At 40.1% G+C, this 15,753-nt stretch overlaps 1 protein-coding gene across 1 annotated transcript; it reads right to left on the bottom strand.

Moving 5' to 3' along the window:
* Positions 1-384: 384 nt before the first annotated feature.
* On the bottom strand, positions 385-15,361 carry gap43 (growth associated protein 43). Its single transcript, XM_053647719.1, has 3 exons — positions 14,821-15,361; positions 3,437-3,998; positions 385-759 (listed from the first exon to the last, which is right to left on the bottom strand). Exons 1-3 carry the CDS (start codon positions 14,848-14,850, stop codon positions 680-682), a joined length of 672 nt encoding a protein of 223 aa, XP_053503694.1. The 5' UTR covers positions 14,851-15,361; the 3' UTR covers positions 385-679.
* Between the last annotated feature and the right edge of the window lie 392 nt (positions 15,362-15,753).

A 15,753-nucleotide genomic window follows, 5' to 3' on the forward strand; every position in this document is an offset into this window, starting at 1 on the left:
ACAACACCGAGGACATTGAGAAAGAAGCCACAATGTTTTGGTTACTCGTGACTGCGAGGAGGGTTTTTTTTTGTTTGTTTTTTCCCTCTCAGGAGGAAAATTTCCATGCAAATGAGTCAAATGGGTTCAAGCTATCCATGAAACGCTGGCCAAAACAATGCATCAGCAGAAAACACTGAAAGGGAATCATATAATACTTCTCCCTAATAAATAGCAGTGCACTATTACTACTGTAAATGGAAAAGGCAAATATATATATATATATATGTATGCATGTATGTATGTATATGTGTGTGTGTGTGTGTGTGTGTGTGTGTGTGTGTGGGAATAGCTAGAAATGCAAACCAGGGTCGAACGGGTTCAAGTTGAGTATGAAATTGCGCCTCCTGTCCCTTTTTTGTGACATCGATGAACGTACAATGTTGTTTTCTCGCACATCGAAGAAGCAGCCACGTTCTTGCACGTTCACTGCTAGCTTGAGCCGCAAAGTTGCGTATGGAAACTCCCCCCCTCCCCTCCCCACCCCGCCCCACAAACCCCTCCCCAAGATGTAAGAAAATCATTTTGCCACACGAAAGAAAATATATAGGACCAAACAAATTAAAACTGACTGTCTCCACAATCAGAGGGCAAAGAGCAACCGTTTAATTATGTTATAGTATTACAACGGCGGTTCTTCTCAAGCGCACTCAGCCTTGTCCTCCTCATTCGCCGCCCCTGAAACGTCACCCTCTGCCTGCTCGGAGTCTTCTGCAGCATCTGTTTATCACAAAATATCACAAGAAAACACTTATTTTGACAAGCGTGTTGATTGTGTTGTTTATGTCAACCTTATTATTTATCTATAACAGCATGTCCCGAAGTGTTTATTCTTCTTATTACAATTTTTATTTTATGAAAACATGTCATTTCTTTCCCAAAATCCCCCCAAAAAATGGAGCTTGTCATGTTACAGAGAAACCAGAAAATTCTTCCCAGAAATCTCAACGTTACAGCTTACCTCTGAGTGTTACAAAGCACTGATACCGGAAACTCCTTCCATAAATGTTAAATAACCGTCTCCGTGAAAAATGCTTATATCAGCATGTCAAAGATCTCAGACATTTTGAAGACAGTTCAGCAATAATGCAAAGTTCTTTTTTGTAAAAGTAATCTTTCCAGTAACAAAAGCTAAATTGGTTAAAAAGTCACAAACACTTAAGTTAAGCTATAGGGTTCGAGCTCACAGGAATTCATTTTGTGAAAAAAAAAAAAAAAAAAATCCAAGTAAATTACTACCTCAAATCTTGTATGGATTGGTTTAATGGTTATAATGATTCTACATTGTTGTGGAATTCACAAAAGAAACCTTGGATTTAAATTTGTGAAATGTTAAGGTTAGGGTGAGGGGAAGAAATTATATTAATGAGACACCCTCTTAATTAAATCATCTTCACACCTTACAGTGTCATCAAATTTCTCCTCAGATTGGATTGATATTGATTTACAAGGACACAAAACCAATGGGTGTGGTTGGCAGTCATAGCTGTCATTAGTGTAAAAATAAGTCGTGACAAATTATTTGCTCTCGCTGCGGTTATCAACAGCAAATTTTGTTATCAAAATTTGGGTTTTGTATGAAATCTAAAATAATCAGTTGATGAGATCAAGTGTAAAGCTATAAATTGATCATCTTAGAGACACTGGCAAAATGCTCATAGCTTTACATTTATTTAAATAAGGGGAAATTCAAACCAAATGCAATTCCTCTCACTTGTTTAAACACCAATAAATTTTGTGCTCCAACAGTTTGAAGCCAGCTTTACTTTCAAAAGAGGGTGTAATTCTACAGTAAACTGGCAGTAAACATGATGCTTCATGGCTGCAGAGTCGGAAGAAGAACATCTATAAAGCCTAATTGTGGTCAAGTCATGCACTTAGATTTAGTTGAACAGCCACAGTGCTATAGATCTCCGGCCGAAACCGCTGAAGGCCTCAAGTATAAACTATAACATGCAGAGGGAAGAAATCGATTGTGTAATTCGGTTAGGCCGAGACTCATCCTGTTTTCTGTTCAGAAATCATTGACATGCAATAACAGCCCTTTGTAAAGCATCATTCATGTTTGGTGAATTATCTCCATGCTGAGATTTTACACCGCTTGAACATCTGTGGTGAATATTTTTGAATGTCCGTTCCATGATTCCCATGAGTTGTATATCTTTTTCCAGTGCTATGAAAAGAAGAGAACAAATCTAATCATTATGTCTTGTTTGTGTGATTATATTTTGGATAAAGCTGCTACTATTCGCTCGAGTAGTTAGGATGTGTTAATGAAAAGCTCATCACGTAATTCACACACTGCCATTTTTAGACGTCTTCGAGATCAAATAAGAAGCTGCCAAAAACATCATCAGTTAATTTAGTAAGTCTGGTCTTGTGACATTGTTGTTAAATTAAAATCAGAGTATCAAAAATGACTCTTCCTGATTGTAGTTTTCAAACAATTCTGGAACATTTATATTGACTCATTTTGTTTTTTTTTTCATTCAAAGAAATTTACAGAATAAAATTCAAGCACAGAGCAGTTAGTGGTTAGGGCCCAACAATTAAAGGCTAGTGCCTTTTGGTCCTGGATCCAACATCTGTGGGCTTGGGGCCTCATTCAAAGGCCAATAAATTGAGGCCTAGTGGTGGTGCTCAAAGACTGTGCAGTTTTGGTTTCGGGGCCTTTCTCAGGGGCTCAAGAATTGCGTATTAGTGGATTTGCTCAAGAGATTACCAATTGTGGACTAGTGGCCTTATCTTAAAGGTACAACAACTGAGGGCTTGGAGTCTTACTCAGGGGGCCAACAATTAAGGGCTCGGGGCCTCACTTAAGCGGCCAATGATTGAGGACTAGTGGCCTGTTCAAGGGTTCGACACTTGAGGGACAATGGCCTTGCTCAAGGGCCCAATAACTGAAGTATAGTGGCTTTGCATAAGGAAATACCAATTGAGGCTAGTGAGCATTTGAGGGCCTGGAGCATCAAACAAGGACTCGACAACTGATGGCTTAGGGTCTCACTCAGGATCTCAAAAAGTGACATCTAGTGCCCTTGCCCAAGAACACAAAAATTTCCATTTAGTTGGTTTGCACAAGGGCTTCACAATTGAGGGCTAGAGCCCATTTCATAACTTTACATAAGAGTTGGTTAGTATGAATTCTTATAACCATGCTGGCTACTTAAGTTTTTAACAGGGGTTTATAACAAAGTGCTTTTTTTTAGTTATGTCAGAAACAGATATGGAGGCTCAGTTAAATCCAAATAATATTGGGAAATCAGATCTCCAAGAATAACATAAGATGTAAAAAATGTTGCAATAAGTTATAAACACTAACTATGCCCTAAAAACTAACATCAGTTGTTCAGATCCAGTTGGTACTGTACATCTTTAATGTCTTGACATAACTCACCTGGTTTGTCTTGTGTTTGGTTCACCTCAGCTTCACAATCAGCTGTCTCACTAGCAGTGACAGGCACGTCGGCTTGTTTGGCTTCCGCCTTCTTCTCCTCCTCATTTCCCTCCTCCTTCTTCTCTGCATCTACATTCTCTGAGGGCTTCTCAGCCTCGACGTCTGCACTTTCTGCTTCTTTAGGCTTCTCTGCTTCCTTTGGTTCCTCCTTCACATCCTTTTTAGGTTCTGAAGGAGAGGTGGCAGGAGCTTCAGCCTTGCTTTCCTCTGCTGCTGGAGAGTTAGTGGGACTTTTGGCCTTTTCCTCGTCCTTCGCAGCTTCGTCTTTTTTATCCACGGTAGGAGAAGCGGCTTTCTCCTCCTCTTTCTTCTCTCCCTCGTTATCCTCGGCCTTGGCCTCAGCAGCAGGACTGTCCTCCTCCTTGTCATCATCCTTCATTTTTTTCCGGATTATGTGTCCTCGGAAGCTCGCCTGGATCTTGGTGGCAGCCTTGTGGGCTTTGTCTTCTGGTTTGGTTCCATCTTGCTTGATCTCCTGGTCAGCCTCTTCGGTCTTCTCAACCTGAGGAACAGGAACAGCATTAGAAGAGATCACAAGCATTTTTAGATGACTTGACCTTTAACAGTCCCCTTCCAAATCTTGCCAATCAATGGCCTGAAAGGCTAATCTGACTAGAAATATCAGCCAGACTATAAAGCTGCTGGTGATTAATTGAATTTCAGTCCCAGATCTGGCACAGAGACTGTTGGGCACTTGACCAAACCTCTTAAACCTCAACAGTTTCTGGAGTTGGGCAAGTTGCAGTGATTAAAAGTATGCAAGGCAAATAAAACAACTGACTAATTACCAAAGTGCAAATTGTTCAGTGTTTGTCGTTCACAAAAGGGTCAGTCACCAAAGACTCAACCGTATTTAGATCAATGGTTTCCACTATAAAAAGAATGAAAATGCAGTTGCAATGCACTGATTTAGTATTATTTCCTCACTCCCTCAGTAAGGATTACTTGAGGTTCCTCAAAATGTGATAAAAAATCTCATCAGTAGATAAGATTACAAATGATGGCAATTTCCTGTCCTTCATGCAGTAACCTCTTTGAAATATCATGATCTTGGTTCTGGCATCAGTGGGAACTTGGAATCAAAAAATAGCTTGCATGAATCTTCAGTAACTATTGCTGTGGATCTGGAGTCTAGCCTTGGAACACTGGATGCAAGTCAGGAATACACACTGGACATGATATAAGCAAAATCTTTGATGTACTGATAAGTAATCTTTTAATTCTTCATTATCCTTCAATATATAAGAACCCTAAGAACACAGAATGCCACTGAAAACCATTGGTGACCCTTTTCCAAATATAACGATGTACAAGATGCTGTTTCTTAATTGATCAAATTTTGCGAAATGCGAATTCATGAACAGTTAACTGAAGTGTCAAGGGAATAAACTGTCTTTTAGGGGATAATCTAGGCTGTTTCGTCATCTGGTGATTGCTAGAGTGATGCAGCCAAAATGTGGCTTTTCAGAGGCATGAACACAATCCAGCAGCTCCAGCAAATCTGGCATGCTGTGCTTTAATCGCTGTTCCAGAGCCACACACTCAACAGGAGTCCGTGTTCAACTGGCAGATTTCAAGCTAGCAGGAAATCTACAGCTGTTATTTGTGCAATTAGCAGGTCATACACCAACTATGGATTTATTACTGCTTCTTTTTTGGATGGTTATGCTCAATAATGAGATTCACAATTGCTAACAATGCTCTAGCAATGTTTTGTAGGGTAGATATTTTTTTATGGACATCAAATAATGATTAAAATGACCAAAGGCTTCCAAATACACCATATGTTTTGCTTTATATTTTAGATAGAAATCTAAAATATGAATCAAGACACGTGGTGTATTTGGAAGTTTGAGACTGCGACAAGTGAAATATACCAAGAGATTCCAAAATATGATTTGACAAAAATATAAACAATTTGATCCACAATCAGAAATCATCAACAATCTTACAATAAGCCAAATGTTACAACAGCAGCATGTGATTACAACAAAAAGGCATGCAAGAAGCAACATCACAGGTCTGTAATCACTGTGGAAAACACTCTATTTGTTAAGATAACTCTCTTAAAAAATAAACTGTAAAAGTGGCTGGGACACGATTCGAGCTTTGAAATAGATGACTGAATTCATGGAAACAGTGAGAAAAAAAATCTTCACCTAACTAATAACCATGGGACATCAAGGCACCAACATCAAAGACTCCAAGGGGACATCCAGCCGTGCAGAATTGAAAACATTACTGACATGTTTTGATGCCGACTCTAAAAGGATTCCAATCAGTTGACTGCAGTTAATGGACACAGATCTTTGATAGATGCTTCGTCTATCTCCAAAAGGACATCTGGGCTGGTTTCCTCATTAGTTCACTCCATTAGTTTTCTTATGGACCGCCAGGAAAGATGAGGTCTCAACTCTGTGTGTAATGTGTGAACAAGATGCTCTGCCCTCTCATTACACTCTCGCATGGCTCAGTGCCCAAGATTTCCAGGGATCTATCGACTAAGTGCACTGGCATCGTCCACCCTCTGAATTGACCACAATCCATCTACTCTACAGAATACACTTCAAGGTTTAGTGCAGATTGATGACTCGTGTAACAACTTTACTGAAACACTTTCACACTTTTCGGAACTGGGGGAGCAAAGTCAACATGATTCATTACAGAGGGTTCGTTCATACATCATTTAGTCTGATTGAATGGTGAACCCTGGTGTGTTTTCCCCCCCATGATGCAGTTCGTTACGCAGGTGAGAACGCGGCAATCACTCTTAGGTCCGTGAGCTTCTGACCGAGGTGGTCTCGGTCCGCTTTCAAGTCAACTCTAGTATGGTTCAATTGCAGTGAGAAAGCAATTTGACTCAGAATCAACCAGACTGCAAGAAGTGAATAAAACATTCTGCATGTTTTGGATTGTAGCTTTTTTTGTAGATTTGAGCTGCTAAACTGTGCCATGAAATGCAAACAGAGCCTAAGGACAGAGCTGTACAGCAGCACTACATAAATATGAAGTGTTCTGGAGATGTTGACCGATAAACAAAAAGAGAAAATAAACACTGGCTGAGAAACAAAACATCCATCCATCCACCCATTCATCCATCCATCCATCCATTTACTGTACCAATTATCCTACACAGGGTCACAGGGGAGCCTGGAGCCAATCCCAGGGAACTCTGGGCAGGAGGCAGGGGACACCCTGGACAGAATGCCAACCCATGACAGGGCGCAATCGCACACGCACACACACACACACACATACCCACTATGGACATTCACACACTACGGACAATTTAGAGATTCCAATCAGCCTACAACGCATGTCTTTGTACTGGGAAGGAAACCGGAGGAAACCCCCAAAGCACGGGGAGAACATGCAAACTCAACTCCATTTTTTGGAATTGGGGTTGTAGGTGTGAAAGTGTGGACTCTTTTGAGAATATGTACCCATTTTAAAATATCTTCCAAATCTAGAATCCAAGATGTTGTTGATGTATTGTCTAAGATGATGCAGCCTGTATAAAGGTTTTCAGATCTGCAAGGTAAATAAAACTTCATCAGATCAGCAATCATCAGGCATGATGCTTCTTGCTGCCTGATACAAATGGATCAGAGTGGGTTTCACACCTCTCCTTCTGTCCTTCTCTCATGTTTGCCAGGAACCACGGAGAAGCCAAATGGCAGCAGCAGAACTGATCCATGATTGCTGTAGATTGAAAATGTTTCACGTGTTAAACAGGGGAATGATGTACAGCTTTTGGGCCTACTGTGCCTACTCTTCTCAATTTGTAGCGAATGAAGACTGAAAGGAAACGATGGCTGCTGGTTTTAAAACTCCATAATTCAAGCTGCTTGAGAGAGGCCAAATGTAATAAAGCGAGGTTTACAGCCCTTAAAGGTGAGTGGCTGGATAAACGACCGAGGCAATAGGGAAAGGTTAAGGAGTGGCACCAATTGGCGGTAGGAAAGGTTAAGGAGAATTTTTCAAATGGGTCTTTAGCAATCTTAGGTAGATTGTGGTGTAGGGATGCATACAGCTCGTTAAAGAATTTTCTTTAAGAAGTTGCTAACGATATTGAAATGTCGATTATCACTTAATACTGAACCTGAAATATTGTTTCCACACAAACGACATGATAGAACTGGACCTACTTTATGTTACATTGCACTAAGAATAATTCATATATTTCAGGCTAGATTTGCTACAGAATATGATCAAATTAATCCTTTTTTCCCTCTGATCCAGCATGTTTTCATGACACCACCGGAAGCATGGTGGTGGAAGCATCATGGATATGGTTACATGATACATGGATACAGCCGGATATGGAAAACTAGGACAATCGTGACAACAACTGTGCAAAAAAGTTATATCTGTTAAGCATACTTCTCATGCAAGGCTTAATTACACAGCCCCATCGGTGACATCCCTACCTTATCAACATAATTCGTGGCCACAACTTAAGGAATGAGAATTAGATCCTAATGCATGGTCATGATTTAGTAAAGCCGTGGGGATGAGATAATTAGGATAATTAAGGGTAAGAGCTCTACGTTATTGTGCTTTAATACGAAATCAGATCACTGTAATAATTTAAGATGTCTTCAAATGATAAATCAACTTGTTTTCATAACCTCAGGAGCATTTTAGAAGCACCATTCGGTGTAATACAAGTGGATAATCTCTGTTTAGTTGAGATATTAGCATGCTAATATGCACTTTGTTTCACTTAGCATGGTAAGCTGTACCATCTACAAACAATCCCAAGGAGAAACCTTTAATATATATATATATATATATATATATATTTTTTTTTTTTTTTTTTTATGGGGGAGGAAGGCACTTAGATTAGTTTCAATTTGTAGAAAATGGAAAGAGGTGAGTGATGCGTTGGTTTACCTTTTTACACCAGGATCCTCGGCTGAATTTCCCCACCAAATGGCTGTTATTTTAATACTCACATGTCTCTAATGAAAGAAAATAAAAATAAAAATAAACAAAAACATAACTGAAATCATGTAAATGAAAAATGATTAAACACAATGTATGAACAACATGATACCTGGAAATTAAATGCTAATCAAACAAGTGCATTTTAAAAGAAATTTTAAAGAAAGGTTGTCCATGCGCACAAAAAAGTAGCCATAAAGATTAATAATGAGGTGAATCAGAATAAAATTACATTGCAGGCAAAAATGCTGAAAATGCAAAAGCAGTATATTGAAGAGAAAAAAAAGCAGTTAATTATTTATGAATTATTAATGAGAAGCCTGCTGGATTGTGCTCCATCAGGGATTGGGAACTAATATGTAAATTGAATTCTCACTAATTTGACTGATTTACACGAATTATAACGCAAATAAAAATGGACCACTTCCATACAAATTGTAGCAAAGACCTCAGATGCCATCTTGACCCAGTTAGTTCTGCGTTTTGTCCACATACGCTCACACTTGCTCCTTATTAAGCTTTATTGGTTTATCTTAGCAGCATCAGGCAGCACAGAACGCAGACTCAGGTCCTGAAACGTGTCCAGATTCTCCTGTTGGTCTCTCGTTTATTGGATTCTTCCCACTAATGGGCTACACTTGCCACATACGGTGACTGGACATTGGCATTTTGTGAAGGAAATGAGAAGATAAACGAGCTAGCCTCACTGTCAACCCTAATGCCTTTTTTTAATCACATTGAAGGAAACGCTTCCACTCAATGTGCTTTAACTCAATAAGCAATCGATACACTCATCTGATTCAGTTAGGTTGTATGACTTTTTAATCATCTCCTGGGTATTTTACTATATAGCAGATACTATTATGTTTGGATACTACGTAGGTTTATGGCACCACTTCTTGCTTTCAGCTATGGAATATTTTTTTACCCAGTGCTGTCTCGTAATTTTTCAAATGAGCAATGATCATGCATACAAAATCCAACAAGCATAATGCTCAATAGAAATGCTCATGCTCATTAGAAATAGGAATTTGTAATGAAATTGGTGGATTTTTAGCCTGTCGTAAGACTTCACACATGATTTCTACAGTTTTGTCCTATCAAATGAATTAAAACATATGGCTGTCATATTTCTGAATTTTCCATTCAGGTATATTTCACATTTTCAAAATTGAAAACATAAAAGCGCTGGATGGAAAACCTACCGTGTATCTCTGTCTCTTTACCCATGATTGCATGTATATGATTTTAATAGTACTCCTTAAGGAATTTTCTTTTCTGAAGTCGCTACTTTAATATTTGATTATCACTTGTTACTGAACATGAAATACTGCAGTCTTTAGTGTGAATCGGACCTACTTTATTGTTATATCGTGCTATGAATAATACAATATTTCAGGGTAGATTTGCTACAGAATTGGATCCTTTTTCCCCCCCTCTGATACCAATCCAGGATGTTGTGATGACACCACCATCCCCACAGCGAAGCATGGTGGTGGTAGCATCATATCGTGAGGGATATCGGTGCTGTTTCTTGCTAAAAGAAGAAGTCATGTGACAATATTGTGACCCTGATAAAGAACTAATAATGGAAACAATTATGGTGAGCCATGGTGTTTTTGTTCATTTTTAGCAATTATTTTATCCTGGTCAGGGTCACAGTGGATACGGAGCCTATCCCAGGAACTCTGGGCCAGAGGCAGGAACAAACCTTGAAATCCAAGGAATCTAACTTTGGATCTTTGATTGAGCATCGATTTTGAATCTAGAGGTGTTTTATGGTTTTCTAATGGGTTTTGATGGTACCCTACAGCTGGTTTAATGGTTATTCAATAGGCCTGATTGACTTCTGTAATATTTACACCAGTAATGATTCTATAATGATCACATTGCCTGCAGGGAAATCTGAAAAGAACGGGCACATTTCCAATGAACATGCAACATTTTGGTTAATTACACACTGCTTGATCTGTAACTGAAACATCTATGAATGGATTCTTAGAAACCACAAAATTGTTCAATGGAAACCCATTTTCATTTTGAAGTAAAACATTATGAATATTTTTTTACTGGGAAACTACTGGTTGATGTTCAAGCTTTTTAAAAACAAGTTTCTTCTTTGTGGCATTTATAAATGACAAAATCCCACAGTGTGGGTTACAATTGCATTCACTCCGCCATAAAGTAGGTCCATTTCAATCAATTGTTTGTATAAGGCTGTAAATGAGATTAGAGCCCATGCAGCAAGCAGAAGCTCTGAAACCTGTTGCTTGCATTGTGTATTACGCATGGTATTACTGGGGAGCTCCGGTAATAGGTGATGTCTTGTAGCTGCCACTGCAGAATGACTCATTTCTCATGAGTCACTCTCATCATTATAGACCCCCGAGATCACTTGAGAGCATGACATCATCTACCGTTTTATCCCGAAAGCCATTAGGGTTTTTGTTCTACAGCAGATTACAATTTGTCATGTGAACAAAGCAGGACTGGATAAAGCGTAGATCTTCTAATAAAATATTCCAGTAGACTGAGCCAAACTCGAACTCCGAATAAGTGTTGAGAAGACCGGCATGGTATAGTATCTGCTGCCTTGTGATTTTAAATGGTGGATCTGAAAGCTGACACTAATGTGATTCATAGTAGCGATGAGTAACACACAGATGTATGAAATCATCTCCATTAGCCAAACCAGAAGATAAAGAAGCCGAGCAAGAGTAAAAAGCGTGTATCACATAATATGGTTACGCAGCTTGCTTTTTAGTCGTTTCAAGGAAATGTCTGTCTTTCGGGTTTAATATAGATGCCATGTTCTGATATAATCCTACACTATGCTATATTCCGTTCTCCCTCGTCTGTCAGGAGATAATGCCCTTTGTTCTGCCTCAGACCAGTCAGGGATTTATTACCATGTTTTCTTGTATGCTGATGATCTCTTCACACTTCTCTTTAACTACCCCACTGCCTTAAAAAAATTATTTTTTTTCCTTTTCATCAGGGCAGCTGATGTAACTCAGCACGGATTTTCAATTCGAAATCGATGAGCAATTTTCCCTAATAGGCACACTGGCATCGAATCAATCACCCGGGGCTTTTTATAAAAACTGACACGAGCTCAGATCGCTCCGGCGCTGTCGGAGGAAGCCAATCAAAATGATTGACGTGGAACACACCGCATGAGGCGACTTCATCGGCGGGGCAAACATAACTCACTCGTGTTACGAGAGCGCCTCCGTGGAACTGCTTAATGAGATGCGAGGGCTCGCAGGAATGTCATGTGTAGACAATGGCCTTGATTTCCCAATGACAATCGACTCCCACTAGCATTAAACAAAGCCTATAGGTTAGCAATCAACACTATTTCTGGATTTTCAGTGATATCTCCAAAGGAAAAAAGTACCGACTCCACAAGTTTTAATCACAACCCTGAAGATGACTTTATTTCTTCTAGGCTGCTATGTACTAAGCTAATAAAGCTCTTTTGAAATGATACACCGAGTTGTCAGTTGGTACATTCTCAGGAAAGCAGTTCAACAAACCCAACGGAATCTCATTGGCCTTTTACACCAGGTACATAATGAGGCCACTTTGAGGTTTGCATTGGTTGTACCTTTGGGAAATCAATGGAAAAACCAACTAGTAAGGTGGTGGACCAACACGAGCCACCAAACAGCTTCAATGTGCATTGGGATCAATTCTGCAAGTCTCTGGAGCTGCACAAGCATGATGAACACTGTTCTACCAAGAAAAAGGGGGGAAAATAAATCAATTTTGTGTGTATATATATATATATATATATATATATATATATATATATATATATATATATAAATGTTCCCTCAGTTGGTGTCACATCTCCAATAGGTGTTCAATTGGCGAGTCTAAAGACTAGCATCATTGCTCATGGTTTACATCATTTTTAAACTCATCAAACTATTCAGTGAGCCCTCGTACCCTGTTGATGTGGGCGGGGGTCGTACTAGAAGAGACCACACCCATCATATGAGAAACGTTTCATCATGGAATAGAGCTGACAGGGGGACACATGAAGCAATAAAATAAAATAAAAGCCCCATGTAGCATAACAGAGGCACTGGTTGTTTTTTTTTTTTACTTTGTCTGTATGTTTATAATCTAGCAACTCAAATGAAACACAAGCGCCTCTATTCTTCTCCAAATTCTACCAAGGTGTCAATCAACTTGTGGCTCAAATCATTTACAGAATTACATTAGATGTTGATTTCTAGAACCAAAGATCTGAGAATGAAAATTCAAATGTTACTTTGTTGTAAATACCATAATCTGACAAAGACAGCACGTGCACCAGAAAAACCTTATTGCTCTGTGATGATGCAGATACATAGACGCGTGTTGTTGGTTTTTTTTTATTATTATTATTAAATAAATGTCATGCATAAAGGTTGTTTCATTTAAAAAAAGAAAAATAAAAAATAAAAAATCAGTTTAATCAGAGTGCAGCTCCTGGTAGCCTATAATGTGCATCGTGGAAATAAGATGTGTGCTTTATGGGGCGCGGATGTGTGAACCACGCCCCGGTCCGAGTGTTTAAATGCCCTCCCCTCCCCCATACTTAAGGACCCATTAGGGATTTCAGGCCTGGGCTGAAGTGAGTGAGAAGAAGCAGCTACAATCCCAATTACCGGTGAAGTGTGAAGAAAAATCTGCAGGCGCTGTCTGTTGCTTTTTCATGCACATGAATATTCAAGGTTTCCTGCTTAAAATGCACGAGTGTCAAGGCATGCACATGCAGCGAAGGAGCACCTGCGTGTGCAATGAGGCTTAAATCGCTATTGCAACGCTCTTCCATCAGCTGCGATGTCATGCAGAATATTTCACCAAGGTCTGATTTGCACGCTCGCGCACTGGTGGTTATACAATCCTGTCGTTTCGTGCATATTAATAGTCTGCTTCAAATGCACGAGCCTGACACGAGAAAAACGCGTCCAGATTAACCTTTTTTTTCCCCCCACGTCAGCGTTGCTATGCATCGGTGCACAGTTGCGAGCTTTTATGACAAATGATTAGAATTGTATTTTGGGGTTGTTTTTTTTCCTTGTGCAACGATGAACACATTTTTGGGGTAGGGAATTTTTTTTTCTCCAATATCTTTGGTAGCCTGCATACTCGCGCTTGCAGCAGTAGCATCGCCGCCACGCCCTTTTTATTCCCTTTCATCCTCCCGACGACTCCGCGGGGGCGCGCGAATCCAGTCCGGTTGTTAATTCACGCGCTCGACAAAATCAGCTCGTGCATATGATTCGGAATTGTTCCGATTAGATTTTATTTTAAATTTAAAAAAAAAAAATCGCAAATGACTTCCTGGGGTGCATACAGTAGAAGAAGTGTAAAAAGCCATCATTTCACGCCTTAACTAGTGCATTTAGATAAGGAGGAGGGAGTCGTTTGAGATGCGGCGCGAGATATGACAAGTACCGGCTGCACCTCGTGACCTCGCTGTTCTACTTTTCAGTGCATCGTCTCGCGCGCGCCTCCCGTTTTGTTTTAAGGAGGAAAAAGCATGGCAGAAGGTTTCTATCTTTATGCACTGCAAATTCGGTTATAAAGAAAAAAATTTTGCGCTTGTGCATTTGCGAGACGCGTTCGGACCCGCCCTGCCTGCCTGGAGCGCACAGACAAAGGACCTGAAAAGCCACCGAACAGGTGCGGATGTACCACAAAACCTCCTCATTTTCCAATGCACATTTGCAATGCGTGATCTTTCCAAAGAAATCATCTTAAAATTCCTAATTCGGCGCGTGCACGAATCCCCATGCAACCCACGAGTTCAATGCACCCCACCCTTTTTCTCTCTCTCCATCTCTCTTCCTCTCTGTATCTCTCAATCTACAACTTCTGCACACCGGCACCTAAATTACACTAACACCGTTATTATGTGTAGTAATCGTCTTAAAAATTCCTCCAGCATCCAAATGACTTTTTTTGACATCCTGCCAGAATGCAAGAGAACTTGTAATGCAGTGCATGCTATTAATTAAAACTGAATCCACAGAGGAATCAACCACTAGCACCTGAATCACAGGTGCGAGCCTCGATTGCATAAAAAAAAATATTTTGAAAGAATTGAAAATCTAACTCTATCAAGCTCTCATCTGAACAATGAATCACATCTGAGTATCATTTGCATGAAAATGAAGTCTCCAGGCATGCTCAGATGTTAATTACATTAGTAAGGCGTGTCAGTTGTTGGTTTGAGGCTAGCTGACAGCACAGGAGTCACTGTGATTAAGATTCTTTCATTTACAGAATGTTTAAAAATAAAATCCCGTATTTACATTGAAAAAGAAACTAGAGACAATAAAATTAATATTTTTTTTAGAAACGAAATAAAAAATTACCGGCTTTGTTCTTCTTATACAGCAGAGCATGCTTGTGGTATCCTTCCTTTTTTTGCCGCCTTCTTCCCTTTTTTGCACTTCTCTCACACTCCCTCGCTCGCTCGCTCAAGCGCTCTCTTGCTCTCTCTCTCTCTCCCTCTCCCTCTCTTGCACACACACACACTCTCGGGCTGTATCAACAGCTGAGGCGTCTGATGCTTTTAGTCATTACAGTCAGGCCCAAACGCACACACACTACGGCTGGTCGCTCACTCTGAGGCAACAATGAGTGCACCCTCTAAAGCCCTCCTCTCTCTCTCTCTCTCTCTCTCTCTCCCTCTCACTCTTTCTCTCACACCCCTCCATCCTTCTGAACCCACCCATTGTGCAGGCGGTAACCCCACCCTTTCCTGGAGCTCCTATGAATGACTGAACATATCCAATCTGTCTAATTCCCACCTCTACACTACACACACACTACACATTATATACACTGTCGTCCCCCTTCATTCTTTTTTTTTTTTTTTTTTTTTTACACCCCCCCTTTCACTCCAAGGCCTGGGCGGTGGCCCTGCATGACCCTTTCACAGGTTGTGTGATCGTTAATATCAGGACACTCAGTGTGTTTGTTGTCAATATTAACGCAATAGAAAGCCTCTCCAGTGTTTTTCCGAGTGCTGTTCACATGGTAACGGGGCTGACTCGATAGCCGTACAAAAGCCCCGGGGTGTGGAAGTGTTTCTGGCATCTCCTGCAATCACACACACACAGTGTATGGCTGTAATGACCAGGATCTCCCTCAACCACCCCCTCTCTGCAGCTTCCAATTTTGCAATAAAAGGTCGAGTCCAGGTGTAAATCCTAGTGCACTCTATTACACATGTAAGCACACTTCATAGGGGTAGCCTCGGTTTCACACTTAACACTACATATTTCCGTGCAAACTACAGATTT

Source organism: Ictalurus furcatus, chromosome 17 (assembly GCF_023375685.1).
Source record: "Ictalurus furcatus strain D&B chromosome 17, Billie_1.0, whole genome shotgun sequence".
NCBI classification, from domain to species: Eukaryota; Metazoa; Chordata; class Actinopteri; order Siluriformes; family Ictaluridae; genus Ictalurus; species Ictalurus furcatus.